Genomic DNA, 23,710 nt, shown 5'->3' with positions numbered 1-23,710 from the left:
GTTGGGCGTTAGTTTGGAAAAATGACACGATTGTAAACGCCAGTGGAGCTTTTGCTCTTGATCATCTATATTCTTATAAATTCATAATGAAATATTATTATTGCATATGATGGTGATCTCTTTGCTGTGTTGAATGTTTACATTGAATGTTATAATGTTAATGGATTCGGCATATTAATATTGATGATTAAAGATGATGAATGTTACGCGTAGTATGCAAAGTAACTTAACAAATAAACATGTTAATTACTTAACCGATGCCACACGGTTACCAATTAATGAAAAAAGAATTAGGGACATGAGAGTCTCATTTGAGAACATCTGTTAATTATTTATTGTGGTTAAATTAAAACTATAAAAGGTATTACAAAATAAACGTTCTAGGCAGTCATGAATGCTAGCGTACTCTAATCACACCCGGATACAATTCAATCAGTCGCTCATGGTTACTGCGAGTGCAGATTTTTACATGAATAAAAATACGTTTCAGCGTACATAACAGTGGTACTTGCACACAGTTCTATTTAAAATTCCCAACCTATAACCGTGAGGAGTAGATATGTTGTCATGAAGGCTCTAAGTTCAGATCAAAACTTTCAGTAGGGCACTTACCAAAGGGATCCGATGAAGAACCGGCTTTCGGATGGTGCTTTATATCTTTTTCAGAGATACTCAGATCTTTCTCCGCAGAAAGACTACCCATATCCGTTTGTGCAGCTATGGAATCCTCAGCTGTAGATAGAGAAAAGTCTTCCCATTCGAACGAGGGTGTATAGGGCGATTTGCTTTTGATAACGTTTGCTATCCTAGTTTCCATATCCTTGCTTTTCATATACTGAATTCTATCCAACAAAGCAACGAATTCCTCGAAATCGTCTCCAGTACTTTCTATTGCCGTGCGCTGGCGTTTTCCTTCTACTCGATCTGTTTCTTTTTGAGAGGATTCCCGTGGAGCGGAGCCTCCTGAGTCTAACTCGAACCAGCGTTTCGTTCCCTTGTAGGAGTCCATTGAAATACTTGTTCAAAGATTAATCAATAACGCACGAAGTTGTCACTGATATCTAGAGTTGTCACGAGGAAATCAGACGGTGAATACCATTACCTTTGCAACAGAGGCCGTATGCAATAAACCTAGGTAGAACCTGAACGAACCTACTCTATTCTTAGAAATTTCATAGTGAACCATCGATATCTCTATTTCCATTATATAAAGAATAGCTCATGTAAATCACAAGAAAAAAGGTTCACAGAAATACTTTCTGAAAAACCGGAGCAAAACCCAACTCTCTACAAAGAAATACTTGACGCGGGAGAGATTCGAAAACTCGGAGGGACGGAAACTAGAAAGATATCTCTTTGCACACTGATTTGCGAGTAGTTTTTATCCTGCGATCATTTCCTACCATTCCCAATAAAGGTCCAGAAAATCGGCGTCGTATACGGAGCGGCAAATTCTAACTGGTGGTCAATTTTTTTTTTTTAAATTTAGCAGTAAAGTGTTTGAATTTTGTTTTTAATAATAGGAACAGTATGGGTAAAAACTATTTTTGAGGTACTCAAAATTTTGAAGTTTCATCCTACAATGAAGGTATGCATCTATATATTTAGCAGTCATGGAAATTTTTTTGTTTTCTATATAGTTGGCCATATGTATCTATCTCCACTCAGTGAATGTGTATTGTATATAGGACATCTTTCAAATGTTTTTTTTTTGTCAAATCTCAAAGATGTGGTTTCGTCCATATAACAGTCTATGCAAATGGCACTTATACAGAGACATGTATGCTTATAAGATCCAAAACATGAATATAATATAAATATATAGTTTTTTTTCATGCTGAAACTTTTTTGAAGTTTTACAATTGTAATTTGGATTTACAAAAATTCCCCAAAATTTGAAGTAAATATAGCATATCCAGGTTGAAGATGCAAGGTTGGTACAGATGGAAATGATGGATGTGAGGGTCATTTGCTTCCTTGTGCTATAAAATGTTATTGTGTACCAAAGGCCTAATTCAGCTAAAAAGTAATCTTTGTGACTATTTTTTTTTCCAAACCTTTTTTTGATTGTAAAATTGGTTAAATTGTTATTTTATAATAGAAATAAATTTATCACTAAAAAACTCTCTGAGCAACCAAAATCCTAAAATTTTATAACCGTAAACCATATTTTCTAAAATTTCTAGCACATTTTAACATCATACCGGAATTTCTATATTTTTCGAAGTAAATATATAACGTCAATAAACTACTCTCGATAAAATCTATATTGTGCTCATCCAAATTGCCAGTTTGCCTCATCGAGATGGCGGTCGCCGTAGTTTCTCGACCTTCCCGTAGGAGAGAATCCAAATTGCCAGTTTGCCTCATGGAGATGGCGGTCGCCGTAGTTTCTCGACCTTCCCGTGAGAGAGAATCCAAATTGCCAGTTTGCCTCATCGAGATGGCGGTCGCCGTAGTTTTTCAAGCTTCCCGTGGGAGAGAATCCAAATTGCCAGTTTGCCTCATCGAGATGGCGGTCGCTGTAGTTTTTCGAGCTTCCCGTGGGAGAGAATCTATGACAAAACCTGGAACAATGATTACCGTCATGAAAGGAAGTGGGATTAGACAGAAATTTATTCCACGCATATCACCGAAATTATGAAAGGAATCATAACTTTATGTGCCGCCGACAATCTTTTATACAATTGTGAACTCATCAAAATTGTCATTCAAGGAGATGTTGTTAGGGTTTTACGCACATAAAAATAAAGAAAAAGAAACATCATTGCTGACACCTCAAACTATAATGGGTGAAAACCACGTTCCTTTTCCACATATCAGAATGTGTTCACAATTTCAATTATCACTACGTGTTTATATCAGATTTTTTAAAATAATAAATTTTCTACATAAAAGTTGGTTGTAATCACATTTCACAAATTAAACAAAATTACACCTTAAATATTATTCGATTGAAAATTAAATTTTAAAAAATCTAAATTTTTTAAAACTTTATTTAATAAACCATTTATTGTTTTTTATTTTGAATATATAATTTTGTAATTAAATAGTAAAATATATTTTTTAAAAACTAATGAGGTAAAAACACTTGCATTTTAATAAATTGATAAAAATAAATTAGCTAAATTCGTTCTTACTTATTAATTAATAATTTTTGTTATTTCATTGATTTCTAAAAATATTTTTTCCATCTGTGTGAGATCCCCAACTTATTCAGGGATATGTTTTTTTTATAGAGAGAAAAGAAGCCATCTGTGTGAGATCCCCAACTTATTCAGGGATATGTTTTTTTATAGAGAGAAAAGAAGCAATAAAAGGGTTTTTTCATAAATAAATAAAAACAAAAACATCTCTTTCCAATTAAATCTAAAAACAATTTAAATTTTTTTATTTATTTCTAATTTTTTAATCTTTTTGATTTGGTAGTGAATGGACTTTGTAGGGGAATCCTAACTTTCTAGATTTCAATTCAATACTTGTGTGATCTTGAAGATAAATAAAAATTCTGAAATTTTGATATCTTTTAAACTTATACTTGCACACACACACATATATAAATTTGTGAGTTCATGTAGATAATATTTTCTGAACATTATTTCAATTAACAATGCTAACAAAGCTTATGCCACTTTAATCTACTCTCCAAATGCATCAGCCAATATAGAAAATATTTCTATAGCCATACATTGTCTAACCTCACATACAATTACTTATACTATCTTAAATGTCTCTCTAAATGCATGATCCCATATAGAAAATATTTGTTACATTGATAAGTGTAGTCATCCATTATCTAACCACACATATAATTCAAATTCAATAAATTTCTCAAAATAAAAATATAAAATATGTAATTCAAAAAAATATTAAAAATGACCAATATCTTCAAACACAAAACTAAGACCAAATTCACCAAAATCTAAAATTTAATTAAAAAAATCCAAAATTAATGTATTCAAATTCTTTTTGAATATCACTCACGTAAAAGCAAATATAAGCTGAATCTTTTCCTAAACGATTACCATATGTTTTTTATTTTTATTAAAGAAAAATAAAAATATTATTTTAAAAAGAAAATGGATCATTATTTTTGAGCCCTAAGTTTGTTAATGACATGGGCTCATCGTGTCAATCTCAAAAAAGAATCTTTATTCCCAACCAAAAATAAACATTTTCCTAAACCTAGGTTTGTTAATAACATGTGCTCATCATGTCAATCTCACGAAAGGAATCTTGATTCCCAACCAAAAAATCTTTTCCTAAAACTACCATATGTTTTTAATTTTTATTAAAAAAATAATAAAAATATTATTTTAAAAAGAAAATGGATCATTATTTTTTAGCCCTATGTTTGTTAATAACATGTGCTCATCATGTCAAACTCACGAAAGAAGTCTTTATTCCCCACCCAAAAAAACATTTTTTTATATTGAGAACACATATTTGTAATGCAATATATATGAAAAACAAGGGACTTGTTCGTAATGTGATGCAAAACAAGCCTAACCGAATATAATTAAGAAGCTTTTATAATGCTTATGAAGGCAAAAGCGTTGATTATAGATATACGTCATTCATAATATTAATGAAAGACTTTAATAAACTTAGTGAAAGACTTTAATAAATATGCATTGTTATGTAATAGAATTTTATATTATTGTGTTTTTGAGATTAGGAAAATTAAAAAAATCTAAGAAATATATAATTTTTTATAATTATGTTGTTTTTAATGGGGTGACTAACCAGGTTGACGGATGGGGGCACAACATCATTATTTCACTTGGAAAATGGGCTTGGGTATGTGGCATTTTACCAATGGTGAAGTTAAACGAAGTGATTGACGGATTGCACATACAATTAATTATGATGGGAAGGTAATGTCAGTGGATTATGGTTGGAGAGAGTGTTTGATTTACTCATGCGATGGCAGAATGCGTTATCATCTGGATGATAACTTCAGGGCGATAGAATGTTGGCTTTTTTAATGTAGACAAAGGGAAGAAGATGGGGAAGGAAGCAGAAATCATGTTGGTAACCAAGGTGAACGAGTCAGGTTCATATAGTAGTCATGAAGGGTCTTACAATGCAGAGTTGTAAACTCAAGGAGCTTCCCTTTTCACCAAACTTTTTTGGTTTCAATTCTAGATGCAATTTCAACAATGTTCCTCATCATGCCCTTTTTACTTGCAACGAGCATAAGATGACTTTTCCTCCTTTTACTTTGTTTTCATTGTCTTGTTTGCATGGTTGTCTCATTTATACTTTCCCCTACTTTTAACATTAATGGATTTCACAGTAGTCACATCAAGAGTAGTGGGTTAAAATAACAAAAATTGATGTCAAAGATAATTATGTAAAGAACCAATATATATCATGAAAGTATCAAGTGAATCTACAAGAATTCCCAATGGAAATGATTTCCTCCTAAATTCCTCTATGACACATAAACATTTTGATATTTTCATTGTCTTAAATGTTTTTATTTTATCATGGCTTTCAATCGATACTCCAATGGATAAAATTTCCCTTTTGTCAGGCCAGGAGGTAACTCCTCAAAGAAAATCATGATTTTGCATTAAGATTGATCATAGATATATACATGGAGGGAGAGACTCTTGGGTTTAATATTCCAGTGTCTCTTCAACTTCTAATCTCATTATTGCCTTATTTAGAATATTTACATCAATTCACCTAATCGCAAAGATTAGGTGTCAAAGCTCCCCCCCCCCAATCTGAAGGGATGTTAGTGAGTCTAAGCATCATTATGAATCTTTCAAACTTTTCTCTTCCAAGCGCTTTGGGGAAGATGTTTGAAATCTAGTCATTTGTGGAGCAATGGCATAGATGGATCTTCTTGGCCTCAACATGATGTCGAATCAGATGGTATTTTGTATTGATGTGCTTCGCTCGGCATGAAACTTTTGGTTCATGGCCAAATTTATTGCAGAAGTGTTTTCAATCATGAGAGGAGATGAATGCACTTGTTTCTCCTACAAATATTCCAAAACTCTCCCGAGCCACACAATTTACTTTGTTGCTTCAGCTATTTCCACATATTCTACCTCAATTGTGGAATCCATTGGAGCTGATTGTTTGCATGAACTCCAAGAGACAACTCCTGATCCAAGACTCATAACAGAACCTGAAGTAGATACCCCCATTTATTTATCTCCATCAAAGTCTCAGTCAGAGTATCCCATCAAGCTGAAGTCGCCCACTGGTGTATACTTAAGTCCAAAGTCTTGAGTTCCCTTCAATTACTTCATAACTCTTTTCACAGCAAAACAATGTCTCTCACAAGGCTTTTGCATAAACTTGGAGAGGATTCCGACAAGAAATAAAATTTTTGGTCTAGTAGTAGTTAGGTAGTTGACACTTCATACAAGTTGTCTATACTTTGTTGCATCCTCAAATTATTTTCCTTTAGTGGATGTAAGCTTTAAGTTTTGTTCCATTGGAGCAGTCAAAGGATTGCACTCAATTGTGCCAGACTTGTTCAACATACCTCCAATGTACTTGTTTTGAGAGAGGAATATAAAATTTGGATGTTGAGTTACTTCAATACCAAGATAGTAGCGGACATTTCCTAAGTCTGTCATTTAAAAACCTTTCCTCAATTCCTTATTTATGGATGCAATGTAGCTCTCATTGTTCCTTGTCATCAAAATATCATCTACATACACCACAAGATATACAACTTTTTTGCTAATTTTCTTGACAAACAAAGGTTCATCATCATGATCATAATGTTTGAAGTTGAGTTTCATAAGATGCTCAGTTAACGTCTCCTATGAGACTCATGCATCTTGCTTGAGGTCGTACAAGGATTTTACAATATTTCATACTTTGTGTTATTGACCCATCACAACAAATACTTTTGGTTGGGACATAAAACCATTCTCTTTTAGATATCCATTCAAGAAAGAATTTTTTACATCCATTGATGGACATCCAAACTGCTCTGAGTTGCCAAGGCAAAGAGTGTTTGGATGGTAGCCCATTTTTCCATGGGGGAAAATTCTCCTCATAGTAAACCCCTTCCTTCTGTGAAATTTTTTTTCAACAAGCATGCCTTTGTGCTTGTTAAGTGAGCCATCAACTTTATACTTTTTCTTGTACAACAACTTGTAGCCTATTGGTTTGGTTCCCAATGGAGGATAAACCAACTTCCAGATGTTATTCTTTATCAAGGCATCATATTCTTTCCACATAGCTTCTTTCTATCCATCATGAGAAGTGACTTCTTTGAAGGAAGTTGGTTAAAAATATGTAAAGAAATTCACCTCATAATCATAAGGAACGTCCATATCAACAGGTGAATCAAAATCATCTACATCACCTCCATTCCGTCTAGTTGAGCTCCTTGTTGTTGTATTTTCAATCTCATCAGAATGAACACTTTCAAGTGTCTTTGTCAACCATTTTGGAGGACCTTTCTGATATCGCCTAGGCTACTCAGTTCACTGATATGACCGAGGCTACTCAATTGACTGAGATGGGCCTAATTTAAAATTTAGTCTCTTAATTCAGTCAATCACTTCACTCAAAGTATCATCAGTGACTGGAGCTTCATGTGGGGGAGAGCGTGTTTCAAAAGAAGATTCCATAGATTGATCCATTATAGGAACCCCCCCTTCAATATGTGGAATGTGATTATCAAACTCTTGAAAGTATTTTTCATGCTTGAATCTGTCCATGTGATCAAGTTGTCGCTCAACAACATTGTTAGTGTTGGAAGATTCAAGAAATATCACATATTTAGATATTATTAACTTCTTATTAACTTCATCATAGAGACGATATGATTTGGAGGTATTTGAGTACCCCAAGAAGATACACTTGTGACTCCTTGCATCAATTTTTTTTCCTTTGTTCCTTAGGTATGAAGGGATAACCGGTGGAACCAAAGACTGTGAGATGCCTCACTGAAGGAATGTAGTCATACCACTTTTCATAGGGAGTCTTGTTTTTTATAACATTAGATGGAAACCTATTCTTTATATACACAACACATAGAAGTGCATCAAACCAAAACATCAACTTAACATTCTTGGAAAACATCATGAATGTACAATATTTAATATTGTCTTGTCCATTCTTTCGACTACTCCATTCTATCAGGGATTATAAGGCACAATTAATTGATTTTCAATCCTATGTTGGTGGAGATAGTTTTAAAATTATTTGAAGTGTATTATATTCCATTATCAATGTGAATAGAGCCAATATGAGACTGTGCATCATTTTCAATCCATGCATCAAAATTCTTGAAGGTTTCAAAAACATCAGACTTACTCTTCAATAAACCCAACACATTATGGTGTAGTCATCAATAAATGTCATCATATATTTATTACCATTTGCAAAATAAATAGGGATTGGGCCACATAAATATGAATGAATGAGTTCAGGTTTTCTATGTGTTGTGGAATGAGAATCATGAAAAGATTGTCTATTGCACTTTCCTAAGATAGAAGCATCACATTGCTTAAGTTTCGTGGGAACTGTAGGCAAACTAGTAACACCATTTTTCCTTAACAAACGAAGGTTGTCATAGTTAAAGTGTTCAAATATAGCATGCCATAAAAGACTTGATGGAAATGTACCAGCATAAAAGTGAGAATAGTATGAGAATTTCTATGCATGAGGAGAGGTTCCTTATAGCTTCAAAAGTCTTTATTCTTCTATTCCCATCATAGCAAGTGAGAGATATGATGCTTTTCTAACCTCAAACATGCCATAAAATATAGGAATGGAGTGTCCTTGTTGGTGGATGTGGATCAAATACAACAAGCATATCCTTAGCTCGAGGAGGTATAAAACATCATCTATAAGAAAATGCAGAATACCAACCAATTTCAGCCTGACGGTGCCAAGCCCTAATGGCTTGAGTTTTGAGTTATCACCAAAATATACTGCTCCATCAACATGGCGAGTGAATTCTTCAAAATGATATTTCCTAAAATTCATGTGGCAATTTGCCCCTGAATCAGACAACCAATCATCTTTCCAAGAAGTAAGTGAAGCATTAAACAAGTCTTCAGTTACTCCAATGTTCCAATGTGCCACAACATAGTGAGAAGATTTGGGTGCTTTACCTCTTCCTTTTTCATTGATTTTAGCTTTTCCTTCATTTCTTTCCTACTATGTCCCAAGGAAACTTGCATGTGGATGCATCATGTCCATCCCTATTGCAACGTATGCAATGACTATCAAACTTTTCTCCTTGGAACTGTTTGCTCCCCTGCCTCTAAATTTCCTCCTTCCTCTTCCCCTTCAACTACCTCTCCCTCTAGAAGAATATTGTGCATGATTATTCTATCTATGTGCAAGATACAAAATTTCTTTAAAAGACTGAGGAATTGTCTACTTCCCAAAATCCTTCTCTCTCTCAGCAAATTTCTTCTCAAGGAAGTCAAAGGTAATCTCCTTAAGGTTTCCACTTGGTTGAAATGACTCAAGATAATTTGAATAGCTGGGATATAGTGCCTTGACATAAGCTATGGGAGGAATATCTATCTCAACACTGGTGGATTTTATATCATGCATAATGGATTATACTTCTAATGCTAAGGAAAGAGGGTCATCATTTTTCAATTCAAGACTAAACAACTTAATCATCAATTGAACAACTTCAAATTCAGAGTGTGAGTCACACAATTCCTTCAATTTAATAGAAGCTTCAAAGGAATTTGAAAATGGAGAAATATGGTGACTCACCTCTTCATTTACAGATGTTGAAATCAAGGGATATGCCTTATTGTTCTTATTTTCTCAAATGGAAATATCCTTATCTGAAGTCGGATTTGCGGATGCATTATCTCCTTCTCTTTCACAAACTCCTCTCAACGGCCCATTGAAAATTAGAGTGTGTTTTATCTTCCTTGAACATTCAAGATATTTCTGTTTTCCAGAGAGAACTACTCCAAAAATGGTATCAGTGAATGCATTTTAAAATCTGTGTACTATGTAAAAAATGTATTTTTCTCGCAATATACTGTGAAAAAATGCACTTCTGGTGGTAATTTCTATAAATAAAATTCACTAGATAGATATATAAGAAAAAAAATTTACTTGGGGGAGGGTTATATGGGGAAGGTGGTATATGGGGGACTTGATATATGGGGGAGTCAACGTAATGGAGGGATGATATATATATATATATATATATATATATATATATATATATATATATATTACAATGGCGATATATGAAGGAGGAGTTATATGTTATACCACTCAACGTAACTGGGTGTTGTGGTTGATGGCGTTATATATATATATATATATATATATATATATATATATATATATATAGACACATACACAATGAAGGCCATGAGTGGTATGATGGTATGGTGGTATTGTTGTAGGCAGTGATGGTGGTATGGCGGTAATAATTGTGGAGAGGATAGTTGAAATGGCAGAGAAGTGATATAATTGGATAAGGCACTAAAACGAACGAGTCGATACACACATACCTGTCACAATGGTTCCAAGGCTTTCCATGCTTCTACTATGTCATCGATTGAAATGGTGTGCAGATGATCGAAGAGTAGGGGCAGTCACCATTCAATCTATGAGCAGGTAACTCCAACCACACCACCTCTGGCTTAATGCACCAATTCACCGCTCTGTCACCAAGGCACCAACTTGCCGCTTCTCTTTGTTGCAGCATGAACTTCCATCGAAATGATTGAAACACAACCATATACTACCGAAGGATCTGTATATAAGGTTCCCATAGATGATAGAAATATGGGATTGATCTCTCTAGAAAGGAAACACTTGCTTGAGTAACTGGGGGTATGAAGATTAAGGTTGGTAGAGATGAATCTTCTACTTATGTTGCTATGCTAGTAGCAGAAGATGTTGCACAAATATTAATATGCAAGGCAATTATACAAGGACACCTAATCCTGCAGCACAATCTACCCTTCAAGCCCTTGCACGTCTTAGAATAACATAGTGGCGTAGAAAATAGAGCAAATTTAGAGAGGGCAGAAAAAAAAATGAAAGTGGAGAGTGGGAGAGAGAGGTAAGCGGAGAGTTGTTATTTTGAAGAATATAGGCAGGCCAGAGGTGTCATTCTACAGAATATAGGAAGGAGGGATTTACAAGGGTAGAAAGGAAGCCAAAAAATGGGGCTCTCTCTGATACCATGTTAGGCTAGAAGGTAACTCCTCAAAGAGAATTATGATTTTGCATTGAGATTGATCATAGATATATACATTGAGGGAGATTCTCTTGGGTTTCATATCCCAGTGTCGTTTCAAATTTTAATTCTCCTTATCTTCTTATTTACAATATTTAGATGGATTCACCTAATCCCAAAGATTAGGTGTCAATGTCTTTTAACGCATAAACAAATTCAGACCAAGAAGAAAAGAGTTTACTCATATGCTTGCTACATTTCTAAAGTTTATTCTCCCACCATATAAGAGTTGTGTCTCTGAGTTGAAGAGATGTTAATTGTATATTTATCTTATCATCTTTGATATGTTGTATTCTGCAATATACTTTAATCTATCTCATCCAATTGTTTATCTTTTCTACACTATATTCTCCATTAAACATGGGAAAACAAAATATCACATCCAACTTTAGAAAATCATTTTTAGAAGAATTTCTACGCTAATTAATTGAATTATGAGAATAATATGAGTAAGTATAACATTCACTAGAAGATGGAGATGGAGGTTTAGGAGGATCTCCTCCATTTCCATGATTTATCCAAGCACCATCCTCTATTTTCTCTTTCGTCTTATTTTCCTTATTTTCCATTCTCTTCTCATTATCACCAAATAATTTATTTATCTTATTTTTCATTTCGTATAATTAATTTTGAAAATATTTGTCATGCTCGGTGCAAATATCATCATTTGTCAATTTCCTTCTTCGTTTTGCACTCCCAATCTCTAGGTCAAAAGACCTACGCTTTCCTTCATACCTTTTTAGCTTCACCCTTGTTATCCTTCACACTCACAATTCACATCATCAAGAATACCACCATGATATCAGACATGATTAGGTATTCCTATGATACCAACATTATCCAAGATATTTTGTTTGGTTGATATTAGCATAATTGTGTGAAAAAACATGTAAAAATCATATGTGAAAACACATAAAAAAAAACCCAATGTTGAGGATACCGAAAAGACAATGCACACACAAGTTTTATAATCAAGTAGATCCCGTGTGGACTACATCTTTGGACCCTGTTTCAATAGTGAGGAGGTTGGTTCATTCATCTCATAAAAAAAAACTTAGAAAAAACATGACCCACCTCTGAAAGGTGCATTGTTGTCTCAAACTTTGTGTCCATCAATTAACAAAAAATGTGAGATTCTTACATCTACCATATGATTTTTCGCTTATATCCCAAATTTGACTACACCATTGAAATCATTATGAAATTCTAAGTAAAATGAGTATAAACTTAACTATATACTATTACTGTCAACTTTGGCCCCTCTGGGAATCTTTTAAATCCCATAATAGATTTTGCAACAATATGCTTAGAATATTCCCTTTGATTATTCCTCCTCAAAAATCGTACGCATACAAAGTTCCTATCCACACAACTCCAATGCTCTTAATTCTGTAGGCCTCCCCTTGATTCTATCCCACTCTTGGCCTCCTCTTGTCACATGAATTATAGTTCATTTAAATATTAATGCAGTTGTGATCAATCCAAAGAACCACCCGATGGGTAGTTGGCTATCACAGTTATTGATAGACTATTTGTTACAATGGATTAGGGGTTCAACTCACTAGATGCTTGTTTTTTAATAAAATGCACCCACACATTGTTAAAAAAATCTCTTTTGGTATAACTATCGGTTTTGTGTTAACAGTTGGTTTTCCACCTTCTAATCGTTTAATATAACCATCAACCGCTGTATAGACATTTACTGCTAGACTTGTAACCATTACCAAATATAACATATAATTGTTAGCATTTTGATGGACCATCGTTAGCTAATATATGTCAGGTTAAAAATGTCATCGATAAATTATAAATGTCTGCTATTTATCTGTTATCTGAGATTCAAGTTGAGTGGATCCACCAAGTTTGGCAAAATATGCTAACCCACCATATGCATGTTCAAACTTAAGTATATGTGGTTTCCATACCATAATAGGCCTTGCCACTATGGTGCAACAATAATTTATTGTATTATCACATGCTGGTTGGTAGTTTTACCCCTAGATGTTAAACTTTCTTTTGTTATTGGTAGACTATAGCAGCCAATTATGGGGTGCCATGTTGTGCCTCAAAATTCGACCACATGGAAACCATAGGTTAGTGCACCTCAATGCCTAGTCAAGCCATTGGATGTCGTGTAGCACTTTCTAGATGGTTCCACTTGGCGTTTTTTTGGATGATTCCATGTTAATCCATATTTCCAGGTATTGTGCTAACGAATTTACTATGTGGTAGCCCGAGGAGGTGGCACATGACACCGTGTTGTACTAGCCTTAAATTTTGTTTTTGTCTTGAACTTAACATGTGTGTAACTTCTACATACAAACTGAGATTGAGGTGGAGTTTACATTGTTGGATTCGTTGTGACTACCTCTTCAATGTAATCCACGTTTCACTAAGATTTGAGGACTTTTATTTTTGAGCCATTATGGATTGTCCTGGATCATTAACAATTATATAAATATTAAAATTTAATAAATTTAATTATATAGTACATACATCATGATACATATCACATTTTCAAGTTTCAAAAATATATGATAAAAATCAACTAAATTATATCATTATTTTTAATTATTTTTGCTATTATTAATTATAGAAATAATTAGTTACTCCAATAGGTGTGTCTATTTTGTAATAGATATTATAGATTTTTTATGTAATTATCAATAATTATTAGGTGTATTTTAGTGATTCAACCTATATGAAATATTGCATATTATTCTTAGGTTAATCATAAATCAAAGACTGAGATCCATTTTAAAATAAAATAAGTTATGCAATTTTCTTCCTTTTTAGTTAAATTGATCAATTACGCAGATAGGCATGTCTATTTCATAATATTCCTTGGATAAATTTAATTTAATTATAAATAATTATTACGTCGAAAATACATATTTAATCTCCATATAATATGCCACAATATTCCTACTATATTCACAAATCAAGGATTAAGATTTATCTCCAATTAATTAATCTCAAATTAATAAACTAAAGAAAATGTAATATCAACACATATCATATTTAGCCCCTAGTATTAATAAGCCATGGTATTAATCCATGATATTGAAACAATAGCTATTGACAAGTTAAGAGTTTGCATTGTAAACTTGAGGTGAATCTCCATGGTTGAATATATTGTTGCATGTTTTTTTAAAATGTATATGTCTTAACTCATATATTGGTTTTTTTTATAATTAATAATAATAATAATAATAATAATTTAAAATAAATTTATAATTTAATTATTTTCATGATTTTTTTGAAAGTTCGATACTGTGAGATGTATCGGTTGGTAAGTGATATGATTTCATCACAGCTACTAGAACAAGCTAACTTTTTAATTTTTTTTACTATTACCTTATTTTTCCATACTCTCGAATTAAATAAGTGTAAGCAAATTAAATATTTTGACTCTGAAACTCATCACAACCTTATCTCGGTTATATTCATACAACACATCCTACACATTTATGCAACACGTTAAGTCTTTGTGTATGAGTTCTATTTAGATGGGATGCATTATGAAAAGTTTATGTGGTGAGTGTTTATCACTAGTCGATTCGTATGACTTATTGACACTTGATTAATACATGCGGGTTACGCATAATTACACCAATCTATGCAACCCTTGTGTATGTCAAGCATGTTGTTATGAGATTATTAATGGGAGTCAAGAACCTTATCCGAGATGTCACACCAGTGAGGGTACATACGATGGGATGGAAGGGAAACTGGGGATTCACTCAGTGAACCTCTAACATATCACATGCATTCGTGGCATATTAAACAATACCCTTAATTTGACTACATACTAGAAAATCCCTCTAAGAATCACATTATTTAACCCCATACCAATATGAACCCAATACAACTTCCCTATTTAAGAAACCCCTACTTTCACTAGATTGTAGGTATCCATTTTTTCATTAACATTTTTAATACCCCTTGATATTTTTTCATTAACTTTAAGCTCCATTTTTTATTTTCCAATATAAAAACCCTTTACCCCCTATATATTATGTCATTTTTTCCTCAATAGATATCCCCCAATATGAACCCACGTTTATGATATTCCTCCCCTAGTGAAGCCCTTGTGGGAAGGGCTAGGTGGCTCCCTCTACTTAATTGATCTGGAAAGGGTTGAACTTGATTGTGGTAAGTCTAACTTGGAGGTAAGGATAACAACTTTCTCTTATGTCTCACTTCCTGACTACTCATTTGCAATGATGCTTGTGCAAGAAGAATCTCTACAACCACGTAAGCATGCCTCCACGTTCTGTGACTGTTTAGCTTTATGGGTATGGTCCTCCAACCCTTTTCTTCCATAACCCTATTATGTTGTAGCTTACCCTTAAATTTTTTCTAATTTTTATTCCCTATTTTAGGATGTCTATTTCATTTTTATGGCATACAATGGTTATTGTAGGATTATGTTGGAATACACAATATCTAGTGTAAATCCTCTCTATGGATTCCCTGAAATTAATATGTTTTCTCTTATTGTTTTCCTCTTCTCACGCATGGAATTATTTCTCATTTCTCTTTGTTTTTTCACAAGGGTACGTGATGTTCTTACTTGATCTGCGCAATGGAACTAGGTAAGTTATTATTTTACAATAGGGTTTTCTTAGCTTACATATGTTCGTTGAGGGTTTTCTCATAGAGGTTGTCTCTAACCTTAATATTGTTGGAAATTGCAAGGGCAATATGACTGCTCTATCAAGGAGTTTGTTTCTCATTTGCATCCACTTTTATGTCATTCCAAGTTATTATGGTAACCTTGAAGTTCCTATTGCTAGGTGTTTTTTTAGGTTAGTCTCAATTGTTTTAACATATAATATGCAGTTTAACTCCTACCTCATTGGTGGCATAGTCTTTGCTTGTTTCAGTTGTGGATGTTGGCATCCTAACTAGTGTTTTAGCCTTAGACTTGTTTCACATCATACTGTGTTTATCTGGATTCTGTCTCTCTTTTAAGAACTAAAATTGTATATGTTTATTTTATGGTAGCTCTTGATTTTTGTATATATGTACCTACCCTAACTAAGGGTTGAACTGGAACAAAAACTTATTTATTTTTTGTATACCCATAGTAATGTTAACCATTCAACTCTAATGAGGTTTATGATCAAATATTTTGTGTTTTGTTGCATTTCTTAATTGTTGATATTGTTGGATTTTAGTTAGTATTCTGATAAAGGTTTTAATTACTGTTTCACATACCATTAAGGTTATTACCTATATGGATCGAATATTTTTTATTGTTTTCTTCTATTTTAGGCAAATATTTGCAGCTCTAGAGTGGTTCAAGGTGACTGGCCTTCTTGCTGGTGAGCCAAAACCAAACAAACTATTACATTAATTCTGGCCACATTATTTAGGAAAAGATTTAGTTCCACGAATGAAAATTGGTTTGAAATTTTGTCTTTAATAACAAAATCAATCTTGGAGGAAGAAAGTTACCATGCATGCTTTAGATCAATGTTGCTAAGGTATTCATTCTCTTTTCTTTTTTTGAGTTTAGTTCTTCACTGTTTCGCTATAGTCACTATTAGTCTCTTGGCAAGCAACCTACGGGTCACTTACCGTACTATAATTTCCTTATATGCTTTATTTTTCTTTTGTATAGGTTCAACTCTGGGATATGGGGTCGAGCTCACTTTTTGCCCCATTACACCTTCGCCTGAATCAATTATGTTGTCGTGGAGTCTATTCTTCCTATGGAACACATGTTCAATAAGAATATTAACCAGTTTCTCCATGTTAGAATAGGGTCCTGCTAAGCAGACTTGTCACAGGGTACCCCTTGTTACTTTGTTTTACATAGTCTAAGAAATCCCTCACGTCGATCCAACATGCTCACTACATGCTTATTTTAAGTTATTTACTTAATGAAATACTAACCAGTGACTACTTCAGTGATAATAAAATATTGTTCAAAATACGCATTGCGCTTTAATAAACAATATCTAATGACTAATTTATTAGGAATAATTATAGTATCTTCCTTTTTCTATTATTCAGTCAAAAGAAAATATTCAACTTAACAACAACAACAAAAGGTAACTGTTCCTAAAAAAATGCATACTTATCTTTTAATATTCTCACAATATGGGTAATCATTCGAAGAAGAGACCTCTCATCCCAACCTTTAAGTATGAAAATTACCTCAAATACTCCCTCTAAGCACATTTTGTTTCCAAACATGGTTGATAGATTATATTATATACTACTGTTCTTCTTAGCTTACATATGTTCATTGAGGGTTCTCTCATAGAGGTCCTCTCTAACCTTAATATTGTTGGCAATTGCAGGTGCAGTATGACTACTCTATGAAGGAGTTTGTTGCTCATTTGCTTCCACTTTTATGTCATTCCAAGTTATTATGTTAACCCTCAAGTTCCTATTGCTAGGTTTTCTTTAGGTTAGTCTCAATTTTTTTAAGATATAATATGCAGTTTAAATCCTACGTCATTAGTGGCATAGTCTTTTCTTGTTTCGGTTATGGATGTTGGCATCCCGACTAGGGTTTTAACCTCAGATGTTTTTCACATCATACTGTGTTTATCTAGATTTTGTCTCTCTTTTAAGAACTAAAATTGTATATGTTGATTTGATGGTAGCTCTTGATTTTTGTATATATGTACATACCTTGACTAAGGGTTGAACTAGAACAAAAACTAAATAAACTATTACATTAATTCTAGCCACATTATTTAGGAAAAGATTCAGTTCGACGAATGAAAACTGGTTTGAAGTTTTGTCTTTAATAATAACATCAATCTTTGAGGAAGAAAGTTACCATGCATGCTTTAGATCGATGTTGCTAAGGTATTCATTCTCTTTTCTTTTCCTGAGTTTAGTTCTTCACCGTTTCGCTATAGTCACTATTAGTCTCTTAGCTAGCAATCTATGGGTCACTTACCGTACTATAATTTCCTTATATGCTTTATTTGTTTTGTAGAGGTTCAACTCTGGTATATGGGGTCGAGCTTACTTTAGCCCCATTACACCTTTTCCAAAAGCAATTATGTTGTCATGGAGTCTATTCCTCCTATGGAACACATGTTTAATAAGAATATTAACTAGTTTCTCCATGTCAGAATAGGGTCCTGCTAACTAGGCTTGTCACAGGGTACCCCTTGTTGCTTTGTTTTACATAGTCTAAACAATCCCTCACATCGATCCAACATGGTCACTACATGCTTATTTTAAGTTATTTATTTAATGTAATACTAACCAGTGACTACTTCAGTAATAATACAATATTGTTCAGAATACACCTTACACTTTAATAAACAATATCTAATGACTAATTTATTAGGCATAATTATAGTAGCTTCCTTTTTCTATTATTCAATCAAAAGAAAATATTCAACTTAACAAGAAAAACAAAAGGTAACTATTCCTACAAAAACGTATACTTATCTTCATATTCTCACAATATGGGAAATCATTCCAATAAGAGACCTCTCCTCCCAACCTTTAAGTATGAAAATAACCTCAAATACTCCCCCTCAACACATTTTGTTTCCAAACTTGGTTGATAGATTATATTATATACTACTATTCTTCTAGCATCAAGACCACAGTCGAGCCAAAATTTCCATCACACTCTCAGGTTTAGTTCAAGGTTTCCATTGGCTCAGAATACAGCTCATGAATTCCCTATGCAACATCCTATCAAAGCTTCCAGGTTTTTCCTTTCAAATTATCTCTTTTTCCTCTCCCTTTTCTCCCATGAATCCCAATTTTGTCAAAATCTTCTTATAAAAAAATAAATTAATTAAAACTTATACATACAATTTTTCACTAGGATTTTTCCTCAGCCCAACATTTACCATGTTTTTCCATATTAAAAATAAGTAAAATCCACAGGAACTGTGGGTATTACATCTCCCCTACTTGAATGAAACACCATCCTTGGTGTTTATTCTTGCCCACGAAACAAGTCAATGTACATCTCTCGCATAAAGCCTGCATCCTCTCAAGTGGCCTCTTCAAGGGTAAAGTGCTTCCACTCCACTTTAACTTGGGTGATATCATGCCTCTGTAGTGTTATTTCTCTCTCATCGAGTATACATAGGGGCTCTACCAAAATTTTCCATCCAATTCGACCTATTCATAATCATACAATTATCATCAACTACATTATTAATTATCAAATCTGAAACCCATATATGTATACTTCCTAGAAAAAATGACTTGCACATATTTCTAATAAATGATACGTTTAGGGTCATATACATATTTATTTAATAGTGAAACATGGAATAAATTATGAACCTGTATGTGAATAGGCAGCGCAAGCTGATAAGCTACAGGTCCAATTAGTGCCAAAGTTTGGAATGAACCACAATATCATGGGGATAGTTTTGTGCAGCGACCCCATCTCAATGTGTTTTTTTTTACCCTGTACATAGACATGATATCCTACTCAGAATTCTCTATAAGTCCTTTTTTCTATCAACATATGCTTTATGTCCATCTTGAGCAACGTTACGATTCTTGCAAACTTTCCTTACTGTTTGTTCCATTTAAGCTAGCATATCAGGTCCTAGAATGAATTTATCTTCCTCAATGCTCCAATTAGTCAGTTTCCTACATTTTCTTCCATATAGGACTTCAAAAGGGCTCATCTTTAGTGGCCATGATAACTATTATTGTATGTGAACTCGATTAGGTGAGGATATTCTTCCCACTTGGCCAGCTACTGCATACCATACATTATCAACATATCTTCTAGTACTTGATTCACTCATTCAGTTTGTCAATTTTTTTGTGGCTAATATGTGGTACTAAATTGGATTTCAATTCCAGGTCTTGTGAAAATATATTTCTAAAATGTAGTGGTAAATTTTACATCCCTATCATAGATGACTACTTTAGGAATTCCATGCAGTCAAAATATTTCTTTCATGAAAATATTAGCAATTTTCGCATTTTTGTATGCAAATTGCACATCAATAAAATGGGACTCCTTACTCAACTTATCCACAACAACCACAATGGAGTCATTTTTCTTCTTATATTTGGGTAGTATGGTGATAAAATATAATGTAATGGTATCCCATTTCCATTCAGGTATTAGTAACAAATGAAGTAAGTTGGCTAGGTGATGGTGTTCAACTTTGAACTGCTAACACTCCAAGTATTTGGCAAAATACTACGCAATATCCTTCTGCATTGTAGAGACAATTTTCAAATACACTAGGTGGGTAGCATAAGGACCTCTACGTAACTCATTTAAATTTAGTTTCTAACAACCAATTGATTAGGGACATATAGTCTACCTTTAAAGGTTATTAGGTTATCCCTATTTATATGATAATTAGAATATTTCCCATATCTGACTGCTTCTTTTGTTTGCTAGAATAAAAATTCATATTTTGGGTCCTTTACCGTAGAATTTTTAATTTGATCAAGGAATTTAAATTCTGCCTGATGGTAGGAAACTTCATATACATAATGATTTTTTTGGCTTAAAGCATTAGCTACTCAATTGAATTATCCAATGTCCAAGAAGTATCTCTTTCGAAAAAACATCAACAAAATCTTGTAGTATTAGAATATGATCTAATGTAGTTGTTTTATCTTTAGAGTTATTGTATCCTACCAGCCCTACATATATTTGACAACCCTTTCTGATGCACTTGCCTAAATCTAAGGTTGTAATAGGTTTAATCTTAATAGGCCTCTTTATTCCTTGAATTTCCTTCCTACAACCTTCTTCAATGAGGAAGTTAATGTTTTTCTCATTACAATTTACTAGGGTCTAGTGTACTTCTAAGAAATCAATTCCAATCGGGATATCATCAAAACCTAGAGGCAACACATTTAAATTTTCTCTAACTTGTTGTCGTGCAATTTTGATAGGGAAATTTTCTAATTTTTCAATGACTCTTCTCTTGGCTCCAATAGCCAACTATACGAGCCAAGGATTTTTGAATTTACTGGTTTGTAAAAGACATTTTTCTACTATTTTTGGACTAATATAACTCAAACTATCCCCAGAATCTATTAAAATAGACACAACATGATTGAATATCTTACCTTCAAATTCTATTATAGTAGGCTGGTATTCTGCCTGATGATCCTCCACGACAACATAGATTCTTGGTATTCTTTGTGCCACCTCTCCAATAGTGGAATTTTCTTGAATATTAGCATCTTGTTATGTTCAAACTCGATGAGTACAATTCTTATAGTAATGGGGTTCCCCACAACCCCAACACTATAAAGGAAGTTTTTAGTTCTAACTAAACTCAGGTTTGTTGTAGGTCTCCACTAGGTAAGATTCACCTTTAACACAAAACTTTTGTTGACTCTTTCCAAAGAACTTAGTATATTAATTTTTATTTAAATTTTTATGACTACAAGCTTTCATATATTATTGTACTATAATTTCTTTTGCCCCTTATTACCTGGCCCATTTCTACCTCCTCTTTTTCACTTCGTTTGCTGGTAGTAAAGTTGAGCTTTTTGGATTACATCATCCATTAATTTTGGGGTTATCAAATTACAAATTCTCCTCCATAAATCATTGTAAACATTTTTTCTTCCAGAATATAGGGAACATACCTCAGTACTAAAGTGGAATTGGTTATAATTTCATCCATAGATAACTGTCCTAGCCTCAAATCATGAAATTAGTTTTGCTTCTCATTATGAAATCTCTCTGTCAAATATTTCTCTCTAAACTATTTTTGGAATTTATCCCAATTTGCTTATTTCTCATTAATGTTACAAACAATCTTCACTTCTTCCCACCACATGGTGGCCTTGCCATGCAGTTAGTAGATGACCAATCTAGCTTGTAGATTATCATCATATTCATAATTAGGGAAATACTTACTCATATTAATTAGCCAAGCTTTTGCAATTCCTCATTTTCACAGTCAAATGTTTTGGGTTTGATATTTTTAAACTCCCCTTGTAACTCAATTTTCTACCTTTTGGCTTTCCCTTTCTCAGTAACATTTTCAGACTCTTCTCCTTTATCATTCTCGCCTCACTTCAACTCTCAATTATTGTCTCCAGGCTGGTGTATCTCAGTTTTATTCCCTCATTTGAGGCTTAGATTAGGATTTTTGTGATTTTGTTTGTCCGAAAGGATTTTCATTATTCTTTCATGTTCTCTCATTAGCCTTTCATTGTATCCCTTGAGATTAGCCATTACTTCCCTTAACTCTTAGACCCACATCTGAGGATTAGCTTCAACTCTTGACACAGGTTCGACTTTATTGTTTGGTCTTACTTGCAATGTATTTCCTACTCGTCTCCTCATCTCGTTCGTATATATGCATGATCAACATATTGTCATTACCATGCTTTCCCAAAAGTCCACAATATTGAAACCTAGGCTCTAATAACACTTATCGCACGTACTAGACCAAGGTAATTTTTTTGTTTTTTTTACTATTATCTTATTTATTGATTAAAAACCATCAATGAATCACTATCAAATTAAATAATTGTAAGCACATTAAATATTTTGACTCTGAAACTCACCATAACCTTATCTTTGTTATATTCATACAAAACATCCTACACATCTATGCAACAAATTGAGACTTCATTTATGAATAGCATTTAGATGGGATGCATTATGAAAAGTTTATGGGGTGGGTGTTTATCGCTCACTAGTTCTTATGGCTCTTGACATTTGATTAATACATGTGGCTTACACATAATTACACCAATCTATGCTACACTTGTATAATTCACACCTGTTGTTTTGATATTATTATTCCATTCATGTTTTTATGAGATTATTAATGGCAGTCGAGAACCTTCTCCCAATTGTCACACTGGTGAGAGTACATTCAATGGGATAGAAGGGCTAGGTAGCTCCCTCTAGTTCATTGATTTGGATGATGTTCAACTTGATGGTGGTAATTCTAGTTGGGTGGTTAGGGTAACAATTTTTCATTCATGGTCATCGCTTGACTGGTCATTTGCAATGATGCTCCTACAAGAAGAAGCTTTACAACCTCACAAGTATACCTCCAGGTTCTATGACTATTTAGCCTTATAGATATGGTCCTCCAAACCTTTTTGCACGTAAACCTACTATGTTGTAGCTTGCCCTTAAATGTTTTCACATTTTGATTCCTTATTCAAGTTTTTTGTTTCATTTTCGTGACATACGTTGGTTATTACAGGAGTTTGTTTGAATACCGAGGCTCTAGGGTAAATCCTCTTTGTGGTTTCCTCGAAATTTATATGTTTAATTTTTTTATTTTCCTCCTTTGATACGTGGAATGAATTCTCATTTATTTTTGTTTTGTGACAGGGTTGTGACATTCTCCTGCTCAGTCTGCATAACGGAACCAGGTAAGTTCTTATTTTACAATAGTTTTTTCTTAGCTTACATAGGTTCACTGAGGGTTTTCTTCTAGAGATCGTCTCTAACATTAAGACTACTAGCAATTACAAGTACATTATGCCTGCTCCATGAAGGAGTTTATTCCACATTTTTATCCACTTTTT

General features: G+C 33.4%; 1 protein-coding gene across 1 annotated transcript; it reads right to left on the bottom strand.

Annotated features, from left to right (window-relative positions):
• Nucleotides 1-343: 343 nt before the first annotated feature.
• On the bottom strand, nucleotides 344-1,237 carry LOC149214900 (uncharacterized). Its single transcript, XM_089390990.1, has one exon. It carries the CDS (start codon nucleotides 1,007-1,009, stop codon nucleotides 566-568), a length of 444 nt encoding a protein of 147 aa, XP_089247116.1. The 5' UTR covers nucleotides 1,010-1,237; the 3' UTR covers nucleotides 344-565.
• Between the last annotated feature and the right edge of the window lie 22,473 nt (nucleotides 1,238-23,710).

Source organism: Pinus tabuliformis, chromosome 1_1 (assembly GCF_031772625.1).
Source record: "Pinus tabuliformis cultivar Carrire ecotype Pingquan chromosome 1_1, CPIR1, whole genome shotgun sequence".
NCBI lineage: Eukaryota > Viridiplantae > Streptophyta > Pinopsida > Pinales > Pinaceae > Pinus > Pinus tabuliformis.
Note: the sequence above shows the minus strand (reverse complement) of the source record. Positions and strands in the feature narration are given on the sequence as shown.